Source organism: Halictus rubicundus, chromosome 5, assembly GCF_050948215.1.
Source record: "Halictus rubicundus isolate RS-2024b chromosome 5, iyHalRubi1_principal, whole genome shotgun sequence".
Lineage (NCBI taxonomy): Eukaryota > Metazoa > Arthropoda > Insecta > Hymenoptera > Halictidae > Halictus > Halictus rubicundus.
In genome coordinates, this window is record NC_135153.1 from 3,438,581 (window position 1) to 3,465,800 (window position 27,220).

The 27,220-nt window shown below is 43.3% G+C and overlaps 1 protein-coding gene across 2 annotated transcripts in view; it reads right to left on the reverse strand.

Annotated features, from left to right (window-relative positions):
• The window catches only part of LOC143353978 (protein groucho), a 226,791-nt gene that overhangs the window by 59,925 nt on the left and 139,646 nt on the right, over positions 1-27,220 (reverse strand). Inside the window, exons 5-6 of one of the 2 annotated variants that reach the window (XM_076787617.1) lie at positions 19,908-20,045; positions 8,402-8,657 (exon numbers count right to left, since the gene is read on the reverse strand). In XM_076787617.1, coding sequence (XP_076643732.1) covers positions 8,402-8,657; positions 19,908-20,045 — 394 coding nt within the window. Of the gene's footprint in view, positions 1-8,401; positions 8,664-19,907; positions 20,046-27,220 lie in introns of both variants that reach the window. The other variant, XM_076787616.1, reaches the window with a different exon arrangement.

A 27,220-nucleotide genomic window follows, 5' to 3' on the forward strand; every position in this document is an offset into this window, starting at 1 on the left:
AAAAAAAAGCAAATGAAATTTGAAATGAAAAAAAAAAGAAGAAATTTTAAGTTTTCGTTGGAGAAATGCTGGCCTATTAAGTGTAAAGTTCTTCGGTTGTGTCGCGCAGTAAATCGATGTTGTCAGTTTTTGTAATCGTTCTTGTGACCGTGAAGGGCGGCCGTAGCGAGCCGATCGGCCGACGGAGTTCAATTTGCCGGTAGTTCCGACTGGTTCCGACGCTTTATCTCGTCTAATTATGCGGTGATTACGTTTACGCAATTTATCGTCGTTCCAGCGGGTGGTCGAAGGAGCATGAACGGTGCACGATCGCGGAATAAGTTACACTCGGTTTAATGGGCCGGTCGTCGGAAAAGCAAACCGATCTCGCTCGTTCCGCGTCGTGGGGAGGGGGAAAGAAGAAAAAGAAGATCAAGTATAGTTCAAGGGAAGGGGAGAGAGCCGAGGGTAGCAAGGGAAAAAAGGAGGACGATATCCGATGGAATTACGAGAAGCGTACACGGTCGAGGGGGCCGGGAGCTCCCGAGGGACCATTACTCGGCGAAGTATCCACGATGAAATGGTAATGCGAACGGTACCGGTTCCTAATCGTCTGTAAAAGAGGCCGCGCGCCGAGACTCGCCTCGGCCCCGCGCCACGGTAAATTGTTTCGCGAACGAGCCGAAAGAAATCGGACGAACGACCGAGGGCAGATATTACGTCGTCCGACGACGACGACAACGGGGAGAGTTAGTCGCGGAGGATGAATCCAACGGGGGTGGAGAAAGAGCCAAACGATAACGGCTCCCCGCTGGAAACAATTCGCCTCGAGCAATGTTCCGTAAAGCGGGGAAGAAGTTCCAGTTGCCGCGACAGAAATAGTAGCCCCATTACCGTCCCGTGCCTACCGTGCTTCTCCTTTCGAAAGGGTGTCGACGAGATTTCACAAGAAGCACAGGTATCACAATGATTCCAAATGCTGCGGTCTCTTGGTGATCTACGAGGGTGGTCTCAAAAGTTTCCGACCTCAACACGAAGATGGCAGTATTCGTCGACAAAAGTACGGGAGCGTGTTTGTGCATGCTTTGACAGGTACTCACCAAAATTTCAGCCATTTCGGACGCTCAGTTATTGTTTAACAGTCGTTCGAGTAAGTTGCTGTGAGTGTTTTTGTGAAAATGGAAAAACTCGAGTATCGAGCTGTGATTAAATATTTATTTTTGTAAGGCAATACGCCTACGCGAATCGAAGAAGAGTTGGACGCTGTATACGGGAACTCTGCACCATCCTTCACCACCGTGAAATTTTGGGCAGCTGAATTTAAACGTGGCCGTACCAGCTTGGGTGACGATGAAGGTTCGGGACGCCCAAAAACTGCAACCAGTGACGATAACATCGCTGAAATTCACCAAATGGTGCTAGACAACCGTCGAATTAAAGTTAGAGAGATAGAAGAGGCCATGAATATATCCAAAGAACGTGTTTGTCACATATCGAATGAAGATTTAGGCATGAGAAAGCTGTCTGCGCGTTGGGTGCCGCGTTTGCTCACGTTGGATCAGAAACGTGTTCGAACGAACATTTCGATTGCTCTTTTGGCGCAATTTAAGCGCAATAAATCAGAGTTTTGGCGCCGGCTAATTACTGTTGATGAAACTTGGATACACCGTTACACTCCCGAATCAAAAATGCAGTCAAAACAGTGGACTGCTTATGGGGAATCGGCGCCAAAAAAGGCAAAGGCTGTTCCTTCGGCTGGGAAAGTGATGGCGACTGTTTTCTGGGACAGTCGTCCCAGTCTCAATCTAAGACGATCCATATGCAACACTGTTTATTGTACAAATTAATGAAAATTTAATCTAGCATTACATCAAACATTATTATTATAATTACACAATGGGCTAGCATTACAAGAACTTCTTTCTCTCTTTGGTACCGGGTACAAAATGTGTCGGATATACATTGTTTTATAAAAAATTACAAAACTGAACTTATTTGAATTTATCACAATTTTTATAATAACACGTGCTTGGATAAAGAAATTTACCGAATAATTTATAATACAAGAAGCATCTTTATAGTTTCAATAATTAAAAGATAAAAAATGTGAAACGTGGTGCGGTTAGCGTTAAACTGTGTAAAGTCCTTAGGTTATGCATTGTTAAGAATAAATCATGAATGCTTGTACAAACGAATTCATAGTGTCCATAGTACAGAACGAAATAAAATTCTTGCAACAAGAGCCAATCTTCCATAAAAATGGCGACTGCAACATTCGAATCTTGTGAAATGTGAAATATGTGTTGCGAATTTTTCGATTAGTAAATTCAATACCAAGCAAAACTGTTTCATTTTGTCCATCCGATTTTTTATACGGTAAAATATTTTTATTTGCCAAATAAAAAGAGTTCGTGATTTTATTTGGTGTCGTGATTTCCACACCATCGTGTGTAAAGTAAATACAGGTATCGGAATAAATATAAATTTCGTTTTGCCGTTAAGAAATTGTTGAACAAGTTCTTCGTAGCCGCAAAGAAAATCGTACGGCAAGGATTTTACCTAACAAAAGTGAAATGGATAATCGGTTGCCAATCAGGGTGCACGGATCACCGATAGAAAACAACTGTTTCGATTTACACTAATTTCTCTATATATGTCGCCAAGCTCTGTATGATAAATGTCGCGGAATTATCCCCACTATCAAGAAGTGTTCCCCGTGAGTGGCCGCGAAGCTCGAGAGACCACGGACGCCGAGAAGTGTAATCATAACGGCTCGGGTATGTCTCCTGGATGACATACAACGCTGGTAAGACACGTGTTGTTGACATACACAGTCTGTCCCATTTCCAATGAGACTGGTCGAAATTAACAGCCGATTGCAGCGTCATCTATTGATTCATCTATTGAATTTTGTAGACACATCTTTCATCTATCTTCACACCAAATTTCTTAGCATTTCAATTGTTCTGTCAATAGTTATGACATTATAACTAACCGTCCACTGTGTCGGTCTGTCGAAAAATCGCTATGGAGCAAAGAGCGAATATCAAGTTTTGTTTTAAGTTGGGCAAAACTGATCAAGAAACATTCGAATTGATGAAAAACGTTTACGGTGACCAGTGTCTATCCCGTGCACAAGTATTCCGCTGGTTTGCTAGATTTCGTGATGGTCGTGAAGACCTTGAAGACGACGAACGCGCACCGAAGCCGAGAACCTCGAGGAATGAAGAAAACATTGAGAAAGTCAGGCAAATTCTGCGCTCTGACTGTTGTGTGTCCGCGAGACTTATCGAGGAGATGACTGGCATTCCTAAGAGTGTGGTCCATCGCATTCTGACCGAGGATTTGGGAAAGAGAAAAATCTGCGCGCGATTTGTGTAATGCGCCGTCGCACAAAGCCCTAATGGTACGCGAGTTTTTGGCCAAAAAAAGCATCATAACGCTCGACCACCTGCCGTACTCGCCTGATCTAGCGCCGTGCGACTTCTGGCTATTACCTAAACTCAAATTAGCGTTGAAGGGGAACACTTACAGTACGATTCCTACCATCCAGAAGGCTTCGACCGACATCCTGCAAACTAATCTGGCCCCCGAGTACCAGACATGCTTCGACAAGTTTTATGATCGGTTTCAACGCTGTATTGACTTGGAGGGGGATTATTTCGAATAAATACGATGGAAGAAATGCCCTGTAAAGCGTCTTCTTTTTTATTTTTGAGCAGTCTCATCGGAAATGGGACAGACTGTGTATATCGAGAATTCAGTGTAACTCCTTAACAAAGCCGCGGAGAACATTTTCGCAAAGGAAAAAGTTACTTCAAATGACCTTAGGAATCACTGTGGAACACCATGAGACCGCAGCATTAGGAATCATTGTAATACCTGTGCTCCTTGGAAGCGGTTGGAAATCTCATCGACACCCTTTCGAAAGGAGAAGCTCGGTAGGCGCGGGACGGTAATGGGGCCACTATTTCTGTCGGTAATGGCCACTCTATTTGCCACAGAGGCGACATCAAAGTCAGGTTGAAAACAGACAGCGGACTCCACTTCACCTCGGCCCTAACACCGCCATAACTCCGGAAACAATTTTCCCAAACGCGAGTTTTTCGAAACGCGTGAAATATTAAATTTCAGAGCGCGCGGTCTGACAGAAATTCGCTGGAAAAACAGCGGCCGGTCGTCGCTATGAAAAACCAAGCAACCCGGAAACGAGAAAATCCGTGCGTTCGCCAAAAATTTTGGGGCGGGCGATGCCGGTAGCCGTGTCGAGCGAAAAAAAAAGCCTCGAAGCAATCGCGCTTCTAACGATCCCGGAAATTAAACCGGTCAGATCGTTGGGAACGCTTTTCCAATCGGTCGACGAACGATCGTGGGGTTTAGCGATTATGGCGGCGTAGTTTGCAAAGGGTTGCGCTCGAGCGCGCGGTCTGTTACGGAACTGCGAAAAGTCGGCGATGATTCGGCAGGGTCGCGGGGATCGGTCGGTATTTCATTACGGCGTGCCCCTCCGACAACGCTCGGAAAAGGCGAAACAACGCGGAACAACCGGTCGGAGGTTATACTTGGCCCGCGGTAACATAGTTAGGCCAGAGTGCAGCTCGAGATATTGCGCGAGCAAAGAGAGGGGAGGGGAGATAGAGTGCCGGGGGATGGATGGTTGGATGGATGTATGGATGGACGGATGGATGGATGAATGAGAGCGGGAGGAGAGGAGAAAATGGAGCGAGAGGGAGAGAAAAGGAGCAAGTAGGAAGGCGGAGGATGAGAGGAACAGGCTGAGGGGCGCGAAGGTTTAGAAGAGCCACCTAGAGGTGGATGGAACGAAAGCGGGGGAGGGGAAGAGTCGGAAGTACTCTCGTGTCAAGAGGAGATTCTGAGTGCTCTCCTGAGAGACGACCATGCACAGCGAGAGGGAACCAGAGAACGAGAGAGAGAGAGAGAGAGAGAGAGAGAGAGAGAGAGAGAGAGAGAGAAGACGAGAACCAGAGCGAGACGCGTTTCGCGAAACGCGGAGGGTTGAGACGATGAGCGGCCGCGTGTAGGTGTGCGCCGGCTGCGAGAGCGTGTACGTGCGCTATATAGAGAGACAGGAGAGTCACTTGAAGCCCTCGCGACTTTGTCAGCGCTACATGGAGCCTAAGTGCGAACGTTCTTGCACTCGTATGTCGTCCCAAGGAGAGGGAGAGGACGAGGACGCGCCGAAGCAGAAGTGGATCTTCGAGGTCAAGATCGAGGGTTCTGCGAGTTTCAGGCTTAAGCACGATCGTTTGCGTCACCGTCGTGTAGCGGGCCCGGTTGAAATATCCTCGTTGCCACGGTACGCCGTATACACCCTAACACCGTTACTACCAATTTCCTTGGTGTTTCGCTCGCCGAACGCGTCCCGCAGCAACGTACGCTTCCGCGCCATCTCGTCGCAATCCTCGGCTCTAAACGGTTTTCCGTTTTCCAATCGGCATCTCTGCCGACGTTCTACTCTACGGCGCAGAGAATTATTGGGTTGTCCGGAGTGTTCGTGCCGATTTTTAAACGCAGTACATTTAAATTTCGATATACATTTATTGAATGATTCAAAGTGCCATTTTGTTCCGCAATCTTTCTCCATCTTTCACGCAACTTGTGTTTTTCGACGAAAGACTTTGAAATATCATTTTTTATGTCTGTTGGAGCACTAGCCATATTATACTAATCGCGACATCTCTGTAAGGACATCATAATATGTATGTTTGTTCCGAGCGTCTTTGGTTGATGGCGCTCGACCGTGTGTGTGTGTGTGTATGATGCGTGCGTATCTTTGTGTGGTACGCGAGTCGCCGGCCCATGCGACGGTTTTCGTTCTTCTCGTTGTGAACCTCGTACAGTCAACACGTAATTAACAGAGTTATTTATCGATATTGTAACTGCGCACTCTTATATTAATATACCTATATAATAAACGCTTGGATAGTATTCACCACATTCCAACAATGTCGACCAAAGAGTTCAAGTTTTTGTCATTATCGGAATTTTGTATTGACCTAAAGAGATGAAAATCTGAAAGTGTAATGTCTGGTTAATAGGATGAATGGGGCAGCACATCCCAAATAAGCTCCAACAGCTTTTGGAAGAAGAAAGCATCAAATGTCTATAACTCGCTCTGTTTCCTTCCATGTTTAAAAGCGTATAAAACTAACAAAAATTAATGTATCCTAATCAAACTTTTTCTAAAAATGCCTGAAAGATCACCTTTTTGGACTATGTACACATACCATTTGTTTTCAATCATTCTGACATATTCCGACCTATCCTAATGCCACCTACAGAAAAACAACACGACCTTTCCAGACAACCTAACATAAACCGGTGTCGATGTTTTATTTTCACATCCGTGCGGTAAACTCCGAAATTTATTTCTGCCGGAGAAATTAATAACTCTCGAACTACTGATCTCCTAGGATTGAAACTTGGATTTCCGGACTTTTCTCGCCAACATCTACAGGATTACGGAAAAAACAGTTAAAACTTTCTGGTTTCCTGAAGTAAAGTTTAACCGCCACATACATATATCAGTTTCGCGAGAAGATCTCGTTCAACGCTGATCTCGAAGTAATAAGCTTAAAAATGTGTAAGAAAGTACTAGAAAGATAGATAACGCGATATCGTTAACTTAAATAAATGTGGGCGTATTACAAAATACTATGAATCTTTATTCACGACAACTGTACACGACGACAGTCAGAATCAGAATGTCCTGCTGTCCCAAAAATCCTCAGCCGTGAGAACGCCTTCGACAGTATGCCTCCTTGTTTATGACACCCCCAAGCTAAAGGACTTTCCCTTGTGGAAGGGCAACGCGCGGACAAAAACCACATGGCCTGCCTCGACCGTTTGCTTACTTCGATTTTTCTAACAAATGTGTGGACAAAGAAAGATTAAAAAAAATGATCTTGGCACGGACTGATCCCGGAACGGTGCCGAGTGAAAACGCAAATGGCAGACCGGAGGTAGCAGCATTTCGAATGTTACCGTGACTCTACGTCAATCTATGCAACGCATTATCGCTCGACGAGCATAAATATATGCGATACGACGATTATTAGCAGTATCGGGACGGAAATGCGGGCGTATCAACGTGCTTGCTGGTTGTTTGACTACGCCGTGTGTATGGGAAGCGCTGAGCGCGCTGTTTATTTGCGAAGAACCGGACAGAACGTTAGCGTCGAATGGTCGCATGGGGATCTGGTTGCGGCGACGACTTCACATGCCGGCCAGATAAGACCGTAGAAAAACAAGCGGCCGGGTTACAGGAAACGCGAGCAATACTTCTGCGAACAAGACCGTTGGTCCGTTCGATACGCGAAATATTCACGGACGCGGTTGCTGATCCCGCGAAAAACACCGTGAGACACGAGGTCAGCGACTTTTGTAAATCGAACCGCGTCGACGACGTGACAGGTAGTTCGCTCGTATCAGGCTACTGAGTATCATACTCTGTTGCGACATGGAGAATTTTCAGCGATTTCCGTCCTGCATTTTGACACTGTCAATATCGTTGTTTCGACACGCGTTTCCCAGTAATCCACGCCACGATATCATTGTTTCACAATTTTACACACCACTCTTTTTATTCCGGACGCGTCCGCTTGGTAACGAGAGTCTCCATTCCACTGTAGCTTGTTCGTAAAAATAAACTATTTTTGCATTTGTATTTAAAGCTAAACGGAGTTTAAACTTTTCCGTTGTGCTACCACGAAGGTGTAAGGCAAATTTAAATCAAGTTTGAACAGGAGGTTTGAGGTTTGAGGTTTTATAGATACAATATTTACCCGATACATGTCCAAAACACGGGTCTAGACAGGGACATGTATCGGACAGGAGATATTATTCTTTGATCCACGCGACCGAGATCTCTCGAGCTTCTTGGTCCCTCACGGGGTATACCCCGCGGAAGTGGGGATAGTTCTAGGACTTTTATCGGCTAGGTATTTGGGACATATATGGAGTAAACACTGTATCGCTTTAGATACCATCGCTTTGAGGTTCGAAATTGCATCGTGCTTGGTCTCATTCGAATCCGAAAAATGTCACAAATATGTTGGTGAAAGTTTTATAAAAGAAGAAAATCGTCTATTTCGAGAAATTGCTTTCACCACATAAAGGTCGATATAGAAAATTACTTGAAACTTTCAATAAAATTATACATAGCTATTCTACTTCGTAGTATATAAAAGAATAAACCTACGATAGGTCGTGCTATTTTTAATCAGAAAGTAGAAAAAGGGTTTGGGTACATAGTACAAACCCCGTTGACGTAAGGGTTAAATAAAATTCTGGACGAGGGTGGCGGACATGTTCCCGTATACTTCATTTTCGCAGGAAAACCATTGAAGTTCAACGTAGATTTTGAAATGGGGATCTTCAGGAGATCGAAAGCTGTGCTTACCTCCGTTCGGCTTCAAATCATCCGGTTGACCGCGATGATGGTCTGGCTTGGTCAACATTGGTAGAGGGTGGCTGGCTCCGCCACCAGCATTGCCGGCCGCACTTGGTGGTATCCCTAATCCAAGAAGGGCTGCAGAGGCTGAGGTAGGAAGGCCAGGTCCAGGAAGGGCTGGTATACCTGGATGCGGTCCTATCGCGGCACCTGGTGGGAGCTGCGGTGCGTGCATCTGTTGAAGCAGCCTCGGCAGGTCTGGCCTCTGTTGCTACAACGAACCACGAAAATCGAATTTTAGTATTAGTCTTCGGTTCTCAATAAGCCTACAGTGGAGCCGCAGTAATATTCGGACACTTCTAAAAGGACATGACGTGAAAAAAATATTTTGAAAACACTGCAATTGGTCGGAGTTACAGTGAAAATACTGAAACTTCTAATTTACAACTTTTTTATACGAGCCTATATTGAAAATGTCAAAGACATGTCTCGTAAATCTGTGTCAATTATACATATTCCGAAAATTTCATCAAAATCGGTCAACATTGCAATGAGCTATTAGGTCGTTGCTGATGAAATAACCGATTCCAGAACGCAACGTTTATGAAGTGCTTTAAACAAGAAATATTATTATCATTTACAAATTTATTATACAGGGTCTCACACATAGGTGCGAACCCCAGAATATCTACTTCAATTTTTACAAGATATACAATTTTTGTGTTGCATCGCGCAGCTCATAAAAAATACATTGAAATATGTACTGTGACATGACCTTCAAATGACCTTGAACTTAAAAACTTAAAAAACTTAAAAAGGACTTCAATTTTCTAAGCCGATTACACGAAATGGAAACCAGAATGGCAATGTACAGTGATTACTCTATATATGACCATATGCCTAGCCGATAAAAGTCTCAGAACTATCCCCACTGTCGCGGAGAGAAGCAGGCGCGGTCGCCAAGGTTGATTGGATAAAAAAATAGTATCTCCTGGCCGATATATGTCCGTCGCTAGACCCGTGTATTGGACAAATATCATGCAAACACTATTTCTTCTTTCAATAATATTAATAAAGTCAAAAATAGATTTTTCTAGTGTATTCATAGTTTTTTCTTTCTCATTTTTATCGTGAAAGCATAAAATCCCCGGTCATCGGTATTTGTTTCTGTGAATATTTTCCCGTGTTTTGCAGATTTAAACGCGGTACAAAAACGCATCGGAATCCGCAGTCTAGACGTTATTAATCTTTCTCGAAATGGATTTAGCATTTTTATATCTTCGAGCTGCATTGAAAGCGAATAAAGAATTTTCAAGGTCACGGAGTTCCTATTTGGTAGAAATAAAGATCCGCATGGATTATTGTAATAGGATAGCTTACCGGGATTTAGAGATAATCGCGGACACCGATCCCAATAATCTAATCGTAATGCCGAGATATAACACGCCGTCGAGATAAGACTCGGAGGGGAGATTGGATTGGAGAGCAGGTGACATCATTGACAACTGATGAAACACGCCTCCGTTGACCGACTGCTCTTATCGTAATCGTTAGGTACACCGGCCGGAAACTTGCCGATATCGAAAACACATCGTTTTATCGGTTACAAGGATCATTATCGAATTGATACACGACGATTTCGAGGAATCTTTGTGTATGGGTAAAGCACACAAGTATATTTAATATTTAACATACATAATATAATATATATATATACGTTTATAGTAATGATAATAATAATAATAATAATAGTAACAATAATAATAACGTATATAATATTATAAAATACGTATAAAATATGTATATACATGCACATATATTTGCGTTTAGAGATAAAATTATAAGATAACGATGGACAGTCTAAGCTTGCTTGATTTTCATGAGAATACAAATTTAAAATTAATCTTAAATCTTTTAAGACCTTTCTGATATATTAGGTCCAAACATAAATTCTTTCCGATCGCAGAATACAATCAGAATTCTATTAAAAAATGGTGATCAACTGTAACCCTCATTAGTTCACGTTCAAGCTGTCTTGCAGTCTTTAAACAATTTTTTAAACATATTTAAATATTTGTAATGTTATAACAAATTGACAGAGTCTACCGAATAATTCTACGAAAAAATCATTCGTGCAACTATTACGATCAGATCAGAGAAACATTTAAAGTAAAATTGGCGTTGGATAGTGCTATTAACCCCCCGTGTGCTATGCCGGGGTCATTCGTGACCCGTAGAAGCGGAGATAACCTCGAGCGACCGTCAATATGTACAATTTTATTCCGACATAAGACGATGCTTTTCATTTCGAAATAAGAAAATCCCCTCTTCTTCTTCTTCATCCGAAATACGACAAGAGTCGGTCCCAAACCATCGCCTTATATCGAAGGAAAACTGTAGTGAAACGTCGACGTTAACGGGTGATGGAAAACTTTCTTCCACTATTATTTCTCATGAGATTTTAAGATCATCTGTCCGTTCAAACGACAAATTTTCTTATCGTCCAAGAAAATAGGAACAGTGAATTCTCGATATATGTCAACAACATATATGTCCAGTGGTACGTTTACACTGCTCGGCGTCCGAAATCTCTCGAGCCTCGTGGCCTCTCACGATGTACACCCCGCGGTGGTGGGGATAATTCCGTGACGTTTATCATCCAGGCCTTAGCGACATATATACGAAAATCACTGTATTTGACACACTCCACTGCGGGTAGGTGTCGCGTAAAAACCGAGAAGCAGCGCGGCTGGTTAATTGGATCCTCGTTGCGAGTCGACCTCTCTCCAGTCGATCATTTATTTCAACTAACGTCTGCTCGTGATTCGGTCCCCCCGCAGCGAAAGCATACAAATCACGGGATAAACTTCCGGGCGGCGTTTAAATAAGCCCCGTGTCCCTGCATCCGGGGTCTAAATCCGAAAGTACGAAACAAGTGGCGGGACTTGTGCAGCGTTTCGGGGGTGCGAGCGGGGTGGGCGGGAAAACTTTCGAAGGGCAGAGGGAAGAGAGAAAGAGAGAGAGAGCGGAGAGGGAGAGAGCTGTAAACGTGCACCCTCGGTGCTTTCCTCGTTAGTTGGTCAGAGTCGAGGGTGTCGGTCGAGTTTCAGCTGCCAGACAAATTGTACGCCGGAGCGTTTTAACGCTCGGTGGATCGCGACGCGACGCGACGCGAAGCGAAGCGAGCACCGTCTAGAAAGGGAAACGCAACGTCATAGAAAGAGCGCGGGGAGAAGGACAAGGAGGGGGTAGGGAGGAAAAGACGAGAGAACGATAAGAAACGGAAGTTTCGCCGGAAGCCAGGGTTGAAGAGAGGGAAGAGCCCTGGCGCTACCTTCTCCGCGGGCCCGTGTACACTCGTTAAGGCCGACCCGAAATATTCCGCGGAGTAGTGTGCCGAGATAATTAAACGGTTTAACGATATAATAATCTCGTGTTGGCCGACTGTCTGAACCACCCAGAAAACACGCAAACAAAACCGTGTGCGCGTATCTCAGGTGAAGCGCGCGCGCCCGCCCCCGAATGGAACGGGGAAGCTGCTCGAGGCGTGAGGGTGCGTTTCCCGAGGATTCGGCGAGCCTGGAAATACCTAAGAAACGTCCTGGAACCGGTAACGATGATAATGCTCGCCTCCAGATTATTCGCGTTGAGGAGATCATTTCCGGCCTTTGCGGTAACGTCTGCTAATTATGGGGTCGAGTATAACTGCCTCCACACACAAAACTGAGGTTGCACGATCAGTGAAACTGCCGGCGAAATATCTGCGCGATCCGCGAAGGCGCGGAGATTAAACAAACGATAAACAACAGAGTAGTGTTTGCGTGAAACACTATCCCCAAACAAAGTGTGGCCTAAAATGGCCTGACATCTTAATTTATTAATAAAACGTACTTTTCTTTTGAAAACTATGAATGTTTTTATCTTAACACATTCGCGACCAGCAAATTTTTTCCGTTTTTAATACTGAGTATCGGCGAAAATAATTTTTTAGTGACATTTAACAAACACGATTCTTTCCTAAATAAATCTTGTTCACGAAAGCAAGCCCTATTGTCATCTATATATTCTACCAACGAACTAGAAGTTTGTTGATTGCAAGACTGTTATTTCGGTGAATTTTTATGCAAAATAAAAAATATTCTTGAATTATTTTCTTGAATTACTTTCTACTACCTTAAATATCATCCACTAATTTTTGTCAGAAATACGTAAAATACACAGTCTACTTATTTCCATTTTTGAGGTTTTGCTAGCATCGACGAATAGTACACATTTAATTACAGTAAAGTCTCGATCCAAGCCGAACGGAGCTACACGATCTTAGTCAGTTCGCTTATCCCCTCCACCGAGGGGCATACCCCGCGAGTACATCACGGGTACATCGGTGTGAACCACTACTAACCCAATTACGAATCTTATTCATTTTTCATTATTTTTTTATGGGACTTTCGCCAACTTATTCGTGGCATTTTTCTGATTGAAGTGACACTAAACACGATATACTTTGAAAATACATTGCTGAGGTCTTGTAAAAAGCTTTAGAGATACCATTTAAGAGATCTGCTTGAAATTGTTCTCATGCATGAAATTGTTAGAATGGAAATTGTTCATTCTGTGTATTAGTTTGTTGAAATCAAAATAATTTATCAGTTGATATTTTATTATACTGAAGGACAGCGAGTAAACGCGCCAACTTATCTAAGACAATACTAATCCAATGATAAAACTGTTTGGATTTCGATGACATTTTTATGATACTTTTGCGAACGCATTCCTGACACTTTTCTGATTGTAATGATACCAAATGCGACACAGTTTGAATCATATATACTTGTTTAATCATCGATACAGTAGAACCTCGATTATCCGCACTGATCAATGAAACATGAGTGTTTAGATAATAGAACAGTTATCCAACTACAGTTTTAGATTAAATCTTTACTGATTCGTATCACAAATCTGTGTTTTCCGTCAAACCAAATTTTATTTTGCCCCTAAATTTCTCTTTCGTCGACATACTTTTCGCACACGTAATTTCTCTTTTGTAGAACTATTTAACTAATAATTATAAGCTATTTAGCGAACACCAAATACTCCTATATTTACATACAGTTAAACAACGTCTGTCAGCTATTCAATGCAACTTGAATTTTCTGTTTTGCTAGCGAAAAACTACATTTTTTAAACTTGCCAACTTTCAGCGGTGAGTGTACTTATACGAATCGTTTCAGATTGAACTGCAACAATGGAGAGTTGACATATCATCGGTTCGGATAATCGAGATTGTACTGAATTGAAGAAGCAAATGTGCTCCGAATTATGTTTGGTCTCTTATTATTCAGAAAAATGTCACAAGTGTACAGTGAATTCTCGATATATGTCAGCAACACATATATGTCGTTTATCGTCCAGGAGTCACTATTCTTTCCGGGTCTCTTTCTTTCCCATACGCTATCCTTCTCTGCGTCCAAAACTGTCATCATTCATTGCACAAGTAAGTATCATCCATATGTTGGTGACAAAACCCATAAGCAAAGAAACTTAAAAAAGTTTTGTTATTGTATTAATAGTGGTCTCCTTTTCTCACACCGATATGTTACTCTCCTCATCGACAGAGGTCTCCCTAGCTTCTTAGCCCCTCACGGGATATACCCCGCGGTAGTGGGGATGATTCCGCGACATTTATCGGCCACGCCTCGGCGACATATATCGAGAATTCACTGTATTGGCGAAAGTTTCATGAAGACAAAGACAAAAACCTTTGACATGTGTCGAGGCATTACGGAATCCAAAAAATTAGTGAGTCAAATTGCGAATCGGAAAAAAGATGTATAACAAGAGAATTAAAAAGGGGCACGGTCGAGTAGGGTTGATTTGCATTCGAAAAATTTGTGCACGCTCTCTTGGGGATCTCTCGCGAGTACCGGGAAAGAGGAAGTGATTAAGGCCTCCTACATGTTCGCGCGAGCCTTCTTACGGCACCTGCATTCACCGGCAGAGCTTGTTCTCAGCAGTTTCGAACGGCACGGCTACTTGCTGACTCAACCTGCCGTGAAGATACCGCCGCTAAAAGATCCGAGGAGATCGTCTTAACCTTCTTCTATATCACATGTCGTTGACGCTTGAAAAGCGTCTTCCGCGGGCCGTTCGTGCAAGAGATTATGAACGTCAGCAACATCGCGCGCGAGTCGCCACCGTCCTCAGCGAGGAACGCACGCAGCTTCGCGTAATTTTCTATACAAAGAAGCTCCAGCTTCTGAAGCTCTTGTTATCTGTTCCGGGGAAACTCGCGGGAATCGCTGAAAGAGACCAACGCGGATTATTTATCGCGAAAAGATGATCTCGACGACGATAAACCGCGGAGATTTCTCAATGGGTTTCGCCAACTCCCGGTATCGGGTTATTCCATCCGCAAATACGTCCCTGCCGAAGCGATCAGAGTGAAGTGATCTCGACAGACTACATGTGTAACGGATAAGGTGTGGAATGTTTCTAGAAAGAACTCGAGATATTTGATCTACAAGTGGCAAGGTAGATTCGGCGATAGGCTATCTGCCTCGTGATATCGCAATCAAATTACCATTAACCGTACCGAACGTAAAATACGACTGATACACGTTGCCTTATCAACATTACAAGACTGAATTTGTTTAGATTTCCCGCAACTTTTATAACGTCGTGTGCTTGACTGAAGAAATTTGTTGAATTATTTTGAAGCATCTTTGTTATTTCAATAATTAACACTAACCTACCAACCTACTAAACCTACTAAACCTACCAAGCACAAAACATGTGAAAATGAAACGTCTTATAGAAGGGAGAAGATTGAATTTATTTAAACTTTGTACGATTTTCATTATAATATGTGCATAAATGAAGAAGTCAATTCAGTAATTACCTATGAAAACGTTTTTACAAACGTTTCACCATTTCAACAATTGGGAAATAGAAAAACCGGTCAATTTGACCGTGGTTGGTTTAGTGTTAACAACAAAATATTGTCCTAATGTCCTACAAAGTCCAAGTTAAAATTTATCTACTCGAAAATTGTCTTTCGAAGTATAGAGGAACTCTGTAGTTGTAGACTTGACTAACGAAGTTAATAAACTGAAATTATTTTTTTTCTTTTTATTATCGAAATAGGCATCATTTTGAAATTGGAATTCACGGTTTGAAAAATTAACAACGTGGTGATTGTGTACATGCCACACAATTGGCGGAACGCGCACGCCAAATCTTGCCCTGGACATGCACAGAACCAGTGTCGCCAGATAAGGGGAGGGAGAACGAATTGAGGGGAAATGGTTACGCGTCACGTGACCGGGCCGCAACGGAAGCGTGGGGAATAGCGCGGTAGAAGGCGACTCTGCACAGAGCGGCGTGCACGAAGCCACGCCCCGGCGGGCACGAAGCCACGCCCCTGCGTGCAAGGCTGCATGTATTCGTCACGCGCAATGTCACAGCCACGTGGCCAGTTACGGGGCCAGCTGTGCTAAGGTCTACCCCCAATCCGCTAAGTCCCTTGGCCTTTGCCCTTGCCCGCTAATAGGCACGTTGGGCAACTCTGTATGCCATACACAATCCGTCTTGCATTGCGACTTACGACTGCACAAGCAAAAGTGAGGACAAGACTGATCCTGTGTGGCGGCCTTTATGCGAATAAAATTGATGTCGAGTCAAACCCGACACAGGAGCGCAAAGGGTTAAAAGAGCGTCGCTCCGACAAAGCCTCATTATCGATGCCATCCCCGTTACCATCCCCGGGTCGGAGGCAGTGCTTGATCAATGGCGTCAATGGCATCAATGGCACCGTGTTAACAGACCACTAGAACGGACCGGAAGAAGGATTGACCGGGCCTTTGTGCGTGTTTTTCTTTCAATCCACGCGGTAACTGAAAGGATTTAAGATCGCCTTAAGAGGGGGGAGGGGATAGGGTCGGGGGCAGAAGGCGAGATGCTACGGGAGCGGTTTAAAGCGCGCGGAATCCGGGGATTCTGCTAAGGATTTGCCGCACGTAGCCCGACAACGCCGCGGATCCGTGGAAGTTTCTATGGTCGCGGGGGTTCGGGGTGGAAGCGCCTCGGAGTCCAAGGCCTGGCGAGAGAGGACGGAGGGTTGAACCGTTCAGAGGATGGTCGGAAAGGGGGAGAGAGGTCGAAGGGAGTTGGGTAGCAGGAATGCTGATTAGTTGGTGCTCGTGCGCCGTAACACTATAACCTATCCGGCTTGGAAACCGGGAAGGAAGACTCGGGATAAGATTCAGCCGGGAGGGGTTTCGAGGAAAGGGGTTGCAGATCAGGGAGGCGGGTTGGTTGAACGTGATGGAAGGAGGAAGAGGGAGTGAGAGAAAGAGAGGGAGAGAGGGAGAAAGTGTGCGAGACAGAGAGAGGGAGAGAGAGGAAGGGAGAGAGACAACCGGGGAGAGAAGCCGGCGGCTTAATAGGGAGGAAATTGAGTGCTCGAGCAATATTGAGGAGGATTCGGGATTCGCCAGGATCGTATCCATCCGTCCGCTTTCGGATTCCTCGGGCGTGCATCGGCTTCCTCCTACCACCGCGCAGGGATTCTCATTCGACGCGAATCCGTTTCACGCCGTACTGAACGCGAATCAGCTTCGCTGGTTCTTTGTGTGTGTGTGTGTGTGTGTGTGTGTGTGTTCGCCGGCGCCCGTTCGCCGAGAGCCCCGAACCGATCCAAACCGATCCGAACCGGACCGAGCACACACCCGTGGCACGCCGTAAATTTTCGTCGAAAAGGATTTGCGGCCAGGCAACCTGCATGGAGAATTGAATTTTTCCTCGAGATAAAACCGATCCCGCCAACGCCGCGCCGGAATTTACGAACACGTACGGTGCCCGCGGGAATCGAGGGAAGATGGTGAACGCGGGTTCGCGATCAACTTCGAACCAGATACACAGGATTCCGTATAGATATACTGTTGCCGGCGGCGCGGCGCTTCTAGCGGTTTGCCGAAAATATGAACGCGTCTTCTCGCCGTCGGATCGATTACTTACTCCGTTTGATGTCGGGGATCTTGTTCCAAGTGTAAAATAGTGGATGAGCGACCGGGGGTGTGGGGGAGGGTTCAAACCCCCAGGGATGACATCGGTATACTAACTCTGACGTATACACTGAATTCTCTATATATGTCGCCGAGGCATGGCCGATAAACGTCGTGGAATTATCCCCACTATCGCGGGGTATAGCATAGCGGTGTGAGACCAGGAGACCGCTATTAATCCAATAACAAAACTTGTTTATTTTTCATTACTTTTTTATGGGACTCTCACCAACATACTCGTGGCATTTTTCTAATGAAAATGATACGAAATATAATTGACATAATTCCGGTGATATTTACTTGTGTAATCAGTAGACAATAATGAGTAGGTAGAAAACATTATGAGTAGGTATGAAAACATTACAAGAATTTGAGAATACTGTTATATTATTTTCGACCTATTAAACGTATTAAGAGAGAAAATAAATTTCGATTTCACTCCAGTTTGTTGAAAATTGGAAACAACATTTTTATTTTGCATAAAGATCCGCTGTTTGGTAATGAACGATGAAAGTTTCGGACGCAAAGAAGAACAGCGTATGCGAAAGAAAGAGACGCAGAAAGAATAGTGACTGCTGGACGATAAACGACATCAAGACCCGTGTTGCTGACATATATCGAGAATTCACTGTATTTAGAAATTGATTACACGTTGTCAAATTATTAGATACGATACATTTTCATACTTTATGAGTCATTCCTTAACACTCTTTGTTGAAAACACTTTTTAGTCAAATTATTAAAAATGCCTAAGGGATCGTATAGGTCCACCGTATATGGTGTTGAACTAATCCTGTATAAAGGGACCTCAAAATATTTTAAGCGTTTAGAGCCTCTGAAGGTCTTAATCAGGTACGGGCACAGTATAGTTATCGAGGTCGTCGGAATCGTCTTTTGATACTCTACAACGGTGGTTCTTAACCTTTTCAGTGATCGGCACCCCCTTAACACTAGGTTCACGGGACCCGTCAAAATGACGGGTTCTAATATTTTTAATTTAAAATTATTAAAATTCCAAGGATGCATACATGAGAAATTATTTAGCAAATTTCTTTCTTTCAGTATATATTATTTTTAAAATATTGCTAAAAGTGTGAGTTGCACGTTCTTCTTATTTTCACAAAGTAATGCAAAATAGTCACTTTCAGTGCTCCGTAAACTTAGTGTTAAATCTAAAAATAAGTTCTCGCACCTCCTCGAAGAATGTGGTTCCATTTCTTTATTTAGAAAATTGCATCTATCGAAAGATAATTTATTTATCGAAGAATAAATTTTCCATCGAAAATTTAGAAACTTCTCTCCCCCCCCCCCCCCCCCCCGTGAAGAACCACCGCTCTACAAGAATATCAAAGAAAAAACGTTTCCCATAAAAAAAGAATACCAATAACCTTGAAATCTCGTTAAAAAATGATCTGAAAAATTTCGTTTCACTATTACACGCATAATCGTCCCAAGCATTCCAGATTGGAATAAAACTGTTCAACTCTATCGGACAAATAGTTTGCGACATAAAAATCCGCACACAAAGGCCAGTATAAATTAATGGTGACCGTGTGCTGTATCATATTCGATATTGAACGAAATCCCTGACACACGGACTAATCTACGGTCGAATTTGAACGCTCGGGAAATATGCAAAACGCGGCCCTGTTTTATTCACGGCTCGGCGGGAACGGGATGGTCGTACGTCGCCGAAATTGTTCCTATTAGTTCCATCGACGCGAATATCGGCAACAAATTCCCCGGTGTAATCCCTTTTTCACAGAGCCGTTTCCAGCTGGTCGCAGCTCGTTCCAATCCCGATCGCTCTCGAGTTTAGAAATTTATCTAACCATCGTTTCGATAACTCTGCTGCGCGCAATAAAGGTAACAACCGGCCGGTCAACAAAACAAAACAAAAAAAAAAAAGAACGCGTGGACACGCGCGCATCGCTATCCGGTCCACGTAGATATCTGCAAATCACTTCCGCGCCATATCGATTCACGGTGCGCGCGCGATAGCGGAAATTGATTTCGCATTAGAAGGCGGGATAGTTCAATTTCGGTCGGCCGATCATCGCCCGGCAGAGGATGAAGAGAGACAGAGATAGAGTAAGAGAGTGAGAGAGAGCGAGAGAGAGAGAGAGGGAGGGAGAAAGAGGCAGAGAGATTTCGCGCGGCCCAGCCGTTATTTGTTTTTCGTGACGTCGACTGCGTTTAATATTTAATTTACTGTTTAATGTTACTCGAATAATGTGCCCGGATAGTTTCGACGGTAAACACAAACGTCACGATCCACGCGTTATTGTATACGCCGCGGCCTGTATAAACACATACGCACACAATGTATATGCTCCGGTCAGGGGAAGAGAGTGTGCGTGTGGGCAAGAGAGTCACACACGGAGAGAGAGAGAGAGAGAGAGAGAGAGAGAGAGAGAGAGAGAGTAATTTATCTTCCATTGGCGTGCACTCACCCCGATAATGGCGTTGAGTTCGGTCATGGTCACTTGTTTGGCTCTGTCAACAGCAGTGGCGACTTGTTGTTGATGATCCTGGGAGAGAAACGGCAGGATCTGAGCAATTATAGCGTTTAACCTCTTCGCTATCTCTGTCTGAAAGCATAAAGGAGAACGATCCTTATTAAACGGTAAATCGCTTTATGATCGCTCGACGATCCGTGTACGCGTAATTGAACGGGGATAACGATTCTACGCCCGCCCTCCCCACTCCCCTCCGCTCCGGCGGGTCCATTCGCCACCCTCTCCCGCTTGATGTATTCGAGGAGTATCATTTATCAAGCACGACGCGGCGACTCGCATCCAATATATGTCACTTAATTCAAGTTTTATTGAGACCACCCTGCCCCGCCTCACCCCATCAATCTCACTCCCTCGATTACCCGCTGCCGAATCATCGACGGCCGAACCAAATTCCAATTTCCACTTCTGCCGCGCGATGAACTGGTTAATGCGGATAATGATATAATAATTTCGATGATCCCGTGTAGAACGTGATACTTGCCCGGAATTCGACGGGACCGGGGATTAACTAAGTTTCGCAGACACTCGTTTTTACGCCCGCGCACGCGTCGCGCTGTGAAACGACGATTGGAAAATCCGTGTCCTCTATTTATGCGACCGTGTTGTTTACAACATCAAGAGTTCGACTCTCGGAAAATGGTAGAGGGTGTGCAGATACCCGAAATTTCGGGCTCGGGTCGGGAAACGGTATACCTAATTAAATCTTTCTTTATACCATTCGATATGGCCCCCAAAGGAAATCCTCTGTGGTGAGTTTCGAGCCGCTACCCTCACCACAAGGGTAGTTATAGGGTGAGCATGGTTTAAGGAATTATGCTCCATTTCTCTCTTCTGTTCTGCTTAACCAAAAACTTACGGAAAAAATTCGTGAACTTAATAGCTCACACAACTGTGATTTTTTCGAATTTTTTTACTGTAAAATCGATTTTTAAACAATCTCAGAAATTGCTGATTTTACCCTTTAATTAACCCTTAACGGACCCATATAAGCAGCATGGCACTTTTATTTACTGGATCCAATGTCGCATATATGGCGACAAAAATCATTTTATTATTTTTATCACTGTTATTGTTATATGTACATAATCAACTATAAATATTTTCCTTTCTATACTTGATATAAAAATGTTGAGTCCACAGTTTCTCTTCGTATGAAAAATAGCTTCGACCTGATGGGAAGTGAACTTGAAATACTTCCGGACCGTTAAGGGTTAAAGCATCGCAAACTATAAATTTTCAGTTTCCTGTAACAGGTTAAGCGCGGTGCTTGTATCGATGGACTTTCCGTGCACGCTGCGTGTAACCGCAAGTTTGCAAGTCGAAACAGAAGTCGCCTCTCCGGGTAGACCGACGCCGCCTGAACGGAAAGTTTGATGTCGGGCCCCTGGGACCGACGTGGCGTTTAACCAGTTACCTGCGGAATTTACATTTAAAAATCTCTCACGAGATGCGAAATTAAAATCAAGCAATGACGAGTGTACATGTCGAACGCAGGGCAAATGCTCTTGTTACAAATTTTACGAAAAAAGTGAAGCAAAATGAGAAAAGATTACATTGTCATTCGATAAAAAATTAACAATTCATTGTTTTATTGTTATTAAAAACTTAAAAATTGTCAAAAAATAATAAAATTCATCAAAAAAAAAAAATTAATGAAAAAATCACTTTAAGAAATTCAGTTGATTTCAGTGTGACATTTATCAAAGCGAGGTAAGAAATAATCATTTTAGCTTCTAAAAAGTAATACATTGTAATATCCAATAAACCAAGGAGAACAATCAAATTTAAGAAAACAGTGCATAGCAGTTTTATTGGTAATATAAAGGAAACATACCACCAAATGACATACCACCATGTCATTTTATTACATCTTTTTGAAATGTTCAGTTTTCATTGTAAATGAAAATTTGTTACTTTACAAGACGAGTGTACACGTCAACCGCACCGCAATACAGATTTGGCTTGACGTGTATACACGTCGAACGCGGTTACCGGTTTGCCACTGCTCTTAGGACACTGAAATAAAACTGAGAATAATTTTTCATTCTAATTACCAGCTCTCTAACAATAAATACCCGAGTACTGAATCCTCAAACTGAATAAAATTGCGAATTATTTATACATTACAGAACACTTTACGGAAAGCAATTTTTCTTGATCCATGTGAAAGGACAATAAAGTTAGACCAGAAAATAACTTGGACATAAAGCTCGAGCCGGAAACCTTTGAAATCGTTCAAGAACAGTTTGACAGCGCTCGGTAAACATATACTCCGATTAACGGAATATTCTAACAACGGTGGAATAGCTGAACCAGGTATCGTTCCTGAAAGCGGATTTATCGAGTCGTTAACACAAATTAACCCCAGCAAAGCGTCCGGATAGGGGGGGGGAGAGGTCCAGGATAGGGGAGCGAACGCGTTCGATTATACATTAATGGAATTATTATTCCCGATTATACGGCGGCCTTATTAAAGTTGGAACCCATTAAAATTGGAACGGTGCGGCGGGAATGGCGCGCGGATTCCAGTAAATTCAGCGTGTTCGTCGACGGACCGACGCGACCCGACGCGACGCAACGGGATCGTTTCGGCGCGGGTCTCGTCGGTTAACGATCGAGAATCGTCGTTCGTCACTTGTCCGGAACAGTTTGCGGTTCACCGGGGGCGACTTCTTGCTCCGAGGGGAGCTTAATTTCCGGCTGAGGTGGCACTGGATACAGGTAATGCCGGTCCGAATCCGTCGGGACGAAAATTAAGCCGTGGCGGAGGAGAAAGAGAAAGAGAGAGAGGGAGAGCTCTGATTCAGCGTTAATTTAATCCCCGTCGAGTCTCTTCTGACCGGAGGGTGTCGTAAACACCATCGACCGGGTTGCGTCGCAAGCACCTGCGTGTGCATCTCGTTTCCCCCCCCCCCCCCGTAAGGGCGCGCCTCAGCCAGCCCTAACCTCATTTAACAATCTGACCTGAACAACGCCCCGAGCGTTGCGTATCCTCAAGCCGGCTGCCAGAAGAATGGGTTCCTTGCATTATCTGCTCGAAGCAGGTGGAACAGCCCGGCCTCTTCTCTTTTGGGCCACTGACCTAGATAATCCGCCCTTTGTTGCGCCGAATCCGCGGGGACTTCAGGTAGAACCACAGGCGACATGCTCGAGATTTCATTTGTGTAATTGCGTTAGCCCGCCTCGGGAATGCCGGGATTTTTATCAAACACTAGAAACCGCATTGTTCGAAGCTAATGTAAATAATGTTGTGATAATAGTAATCAAACCACAGCTGGGTAAAATAGTATTTTAAATATTGAATAGTAAATAATCTTATTTATTTTAATGTATGCGTACAACTCTGAACATAAAATATTTTATTTGATGCAATAAGTTATTAGAATACTATTTCCAAATAGTATTTTATTTGAAGAATATTAAAAATATTTCGATTTCATCTCGAAATATTTTATTCCTTTTATTTGGTAATATTAGTTTATTTGGAAATAATGGTTCGTATTCGGTATAAGTATTTTATTTCATGCCAGATTATTGAAATAAAATGTATTGTTAGATTTTTTAAATAAAAATATTTTATTTCGTAGTTTAAATTGTCAAAATAAAAATATTTTACTGTAAAATATTAAACAATACTTGAAATATTCGTTTCGCCAAATATGGCCCACCTCTGAATCAGACCTGGGCAAAACTTCGAGAAAAAATATCTAGAATACTATTTTCAATAATATAATTTAACGAGGTTGAAACAAAATACTTCTTTAAATAGAACAAAAAATGTCGGTGTATGCTTTAAAAATAACTATTTACTATTTTCTCTTTCAAATACTATTTTGCCCAGAACTGGTTGAATGTACAGTAACGATTTCGCAAGGATTCGAAAACGCTTTTATTTATATTTTACACTTATTAACGCTAAACCTAACAAGCATTACCAGTATCTGGTAAATATTGCCTTTCAAAAATTGCAAACCCTAAATTTATTAAGATTGTCCGTCATTTTCAACATAATAAATGCTTGGACAAGGAAATTCTACTATTTTCCATGAATGAATTTTTACAGTTTCAATAATTGTAAAATATAAAACCGGTCAATTTGACCGTGGTAGGTTCACTGTTAACCTCTTAAGATCAGTTTTTATATAATTTATATTATTTTACAATAACTTTGTCTTGGGTTCTTTCATAAGGGTTTTCAAATAACAAATAACAATAATAATAGTCAATTTTTCGAATAAGTAAGACATCATTTGAACATTTTGGTGCTCACAGTTGTTAACTAGGGTGAAAGTTTTGAAACACTGCGATTTTCATTATTTTCAACAATTTATAACTTGTTACCCATTTCCGATGAAATTTTCAGCATACATATAATAGACATTAATCTACAGAATGTATTTTTTAAATTTTAATTACAAATTCAGATAAAAAAGCTATAATAATAAAAAAACTTTCTTGTTTTTAATTATTTTTGCATGAAAGTTTTACCAACCTATGATATTTTTCTAATTAAAATTACTTTAAACACAGCATAGTGTGGATCATATTTACTTGTTTAATTCATGTACCAGTGGAACCTCGATTATACGAACTAATCAGTGGAACACGAGTGTTCGAATAATGGCACAGTTCCCTATCTCACATTTTCATTGATTTGTAGTATAAATCGTGTTCCATTTGGTTTAGATTGAACTGTTTACTTACCGAGATAGTGGAAAATTTAGATATGATAAAAGTTCAATAAAAGTTCAAGTTTAATAATAAAAGTTCTACTGAGTCATCAAATATCCTCCGAACTGTGTCATGTTTGGTCTAGTTTTAATCAGAAGAAAATGCGACAAACATATTGGTAAAAGCTACATAAAGAAACGATTAAAAAAAAACATTATTATCATTAGATAAATTCACAAACATCGTGCACATCTCTGTACCATACATTATCCGGACATTACAGTACTTACTACAGTCTTTACTCGATATATGTCGCAAATATCTAGCCGATAAAAGTCCCAGAACTATCCCCACTACCACGGGGTATGTCCCGTCAGGGCCCAAGAAGGTACGCTGTCCTTTTCTACGTTCGGCAGTGTATCAAAGAATAGTATCTCCTTACATAGTATTCGTCGACAAAAGTACTGGAGCGTGTTTGTGCGTGCTTTGACAGGTACTCACCAAAATTTCAGCCATTTCGGACGCTCAGTTATTGTTTAACAGTCGTTCGAGTAAGTTACTGTGAGTGTTTTTGTGAAAATGGAAAAACTCGAGTATCGAGCTGTGATTAAATATATATTTTTGAAAGGCAATACGCCTACGCGAATCGAAGAAGAGTTGGACGCTGTATACGGGAACTCTGCACCATCATTTACCACCGTCAAAATTTTGGGCAGCTGAATTTAAACGTGGCCGTACCAGCTTGGGTGACGATGAACGTTCGGGACGCCTAAAAACTGCAACCAGTGACGATAACATCGCTAAAATTCACCAAATGGTGCTAGACAACCGTCGAATTAAAGTTAGAGAGATAGAAGAGGCCATGAATATATCCGACGAACGTGTTCGTCACATATTGAATGAAGATTTAGGCATGAGAAAGCTGTCTGCGCGTTGCGTGCCGCGTTTGCTCACGTTGGATCAGAGACGTGTTCGAATGAACATTTCGATCGCTCTTTTGGCGCAATTTAGGCGCAATAAATCAGAGTTTTGGTGCCGGCTAATTACTGTTGATGAAACTTGGATACACCATTACACTCCCGAATCAAAAATGCAGTCAAAACAGTGGACTGCTTATGGGGAATCGGCGCCAAAAAAGGCAAAGGCTGTTCCTTCGGCTGGGAAAGTGATGGCGACTGTTTTCAGGGACAGTCGTGGAGTTATCTTTATTGATTATCTTCAAAAAGGGAAAACCATTACAGGAGCATACTACGCATCGTTACTTGACAGGGTGAAGGCAGAAATTGCGGAAAAACGGCCACATTTGCAGAAAAAAAATCTTGTTCCACCAAGACAATGCGCCGTCTCACACCTCAACGATTGCCACGACAAAAATCCACGAATTACGGTTTGAACCGCTTGATCGCCCACCTTACTCACCAGATCTAGCTCCAAGCGACTTTTTTTTGTTCCCCGAGTTAAAAGTTGCACTCGGAGGACAGAGATTTTCATCAAATGCGGGAGCCATCACCTTTGTAAATAGTTATTTTGCAGGGAAAGACGGCAAGTACTATTTGGACGGGCTGGAGAGATGGGAGCATCGCTTGGAGAAGTGTACAGACTTACAAGGAGACTACGTAGAGAAATAAAAATAATTTTGAGGAAAAAATGCCTTATATCTTTGTTAGGTCGGAAACTTTTCAGACCACCCTCGTAATTACCGTATCATTCGGTCGGGATCGGTTGACTGTGTCATTAGCGCGTCGCCCGTAAAAATCGTCGACCGTAAACGTTCCCCGTCCAGACAAGCCCCGAAGACCGCAGAATTTCCGATTTCCCAAAGTACTTTCATGGATTCGTGCCACTTGGCTCAACACCACCCTAATTACAAGATCCTGTATCGCGCAGCCGGGTTGGCGCGGTCGCTCTTTGCCCATTAAACGGCGCCAGTTGGCAGCCGTTTTCTCACGTTTTCTCGGCTGAGGCGGAGAGGATGCGCAAAAGCGCGGCGTTGGAGGGTGCAAGGAGCCAGCCGCGGAAACGGAAGAAGCCGATTCGTCGCGCAACAGGAAGCCGAGGTACCGGGTGTCCGGTGTTGAAAACTACGGTTCGACTCATAAACGCCCGGGATGAATAAAACCAGCTCGGGCTGCAGACGGTGTAAACGGGCCCGCCCGTTCTTCTCGGTGGCCGTTCCGTAGCTCGGTCTCTCGCGGTAACGCCAACACAAGCACAAACGCGAGCGGGCGAGCGCGCGGCCCTGGCAACACCAGCCGTTTTCACTGCCGTTTAAACGAGCCTCGGATGCTAATTGAAATATCGCGGCCACTAAAATTCTTGGCAAGCTTCCCTCTCTCGGCCCGGATGACGAACGCGAACGGAGAGAACGAGCACGCGCGCAACACAGCCGAGCCCGAGAAGAAAGGAGGACGCGGGAGCGGAGAGGAGCGGGGCCGCGAGAAACAGGCACCGGGCACAGTTGTTTTAATTACCCCGTCGCCCTTCCGAGTGCTAGTCATTAGACCGCTAATTATAACGTACCGGAAAATGAGTCTCGCCGTCGACGAATGAACCGCGCGCGGGAGACCGAGGAACAA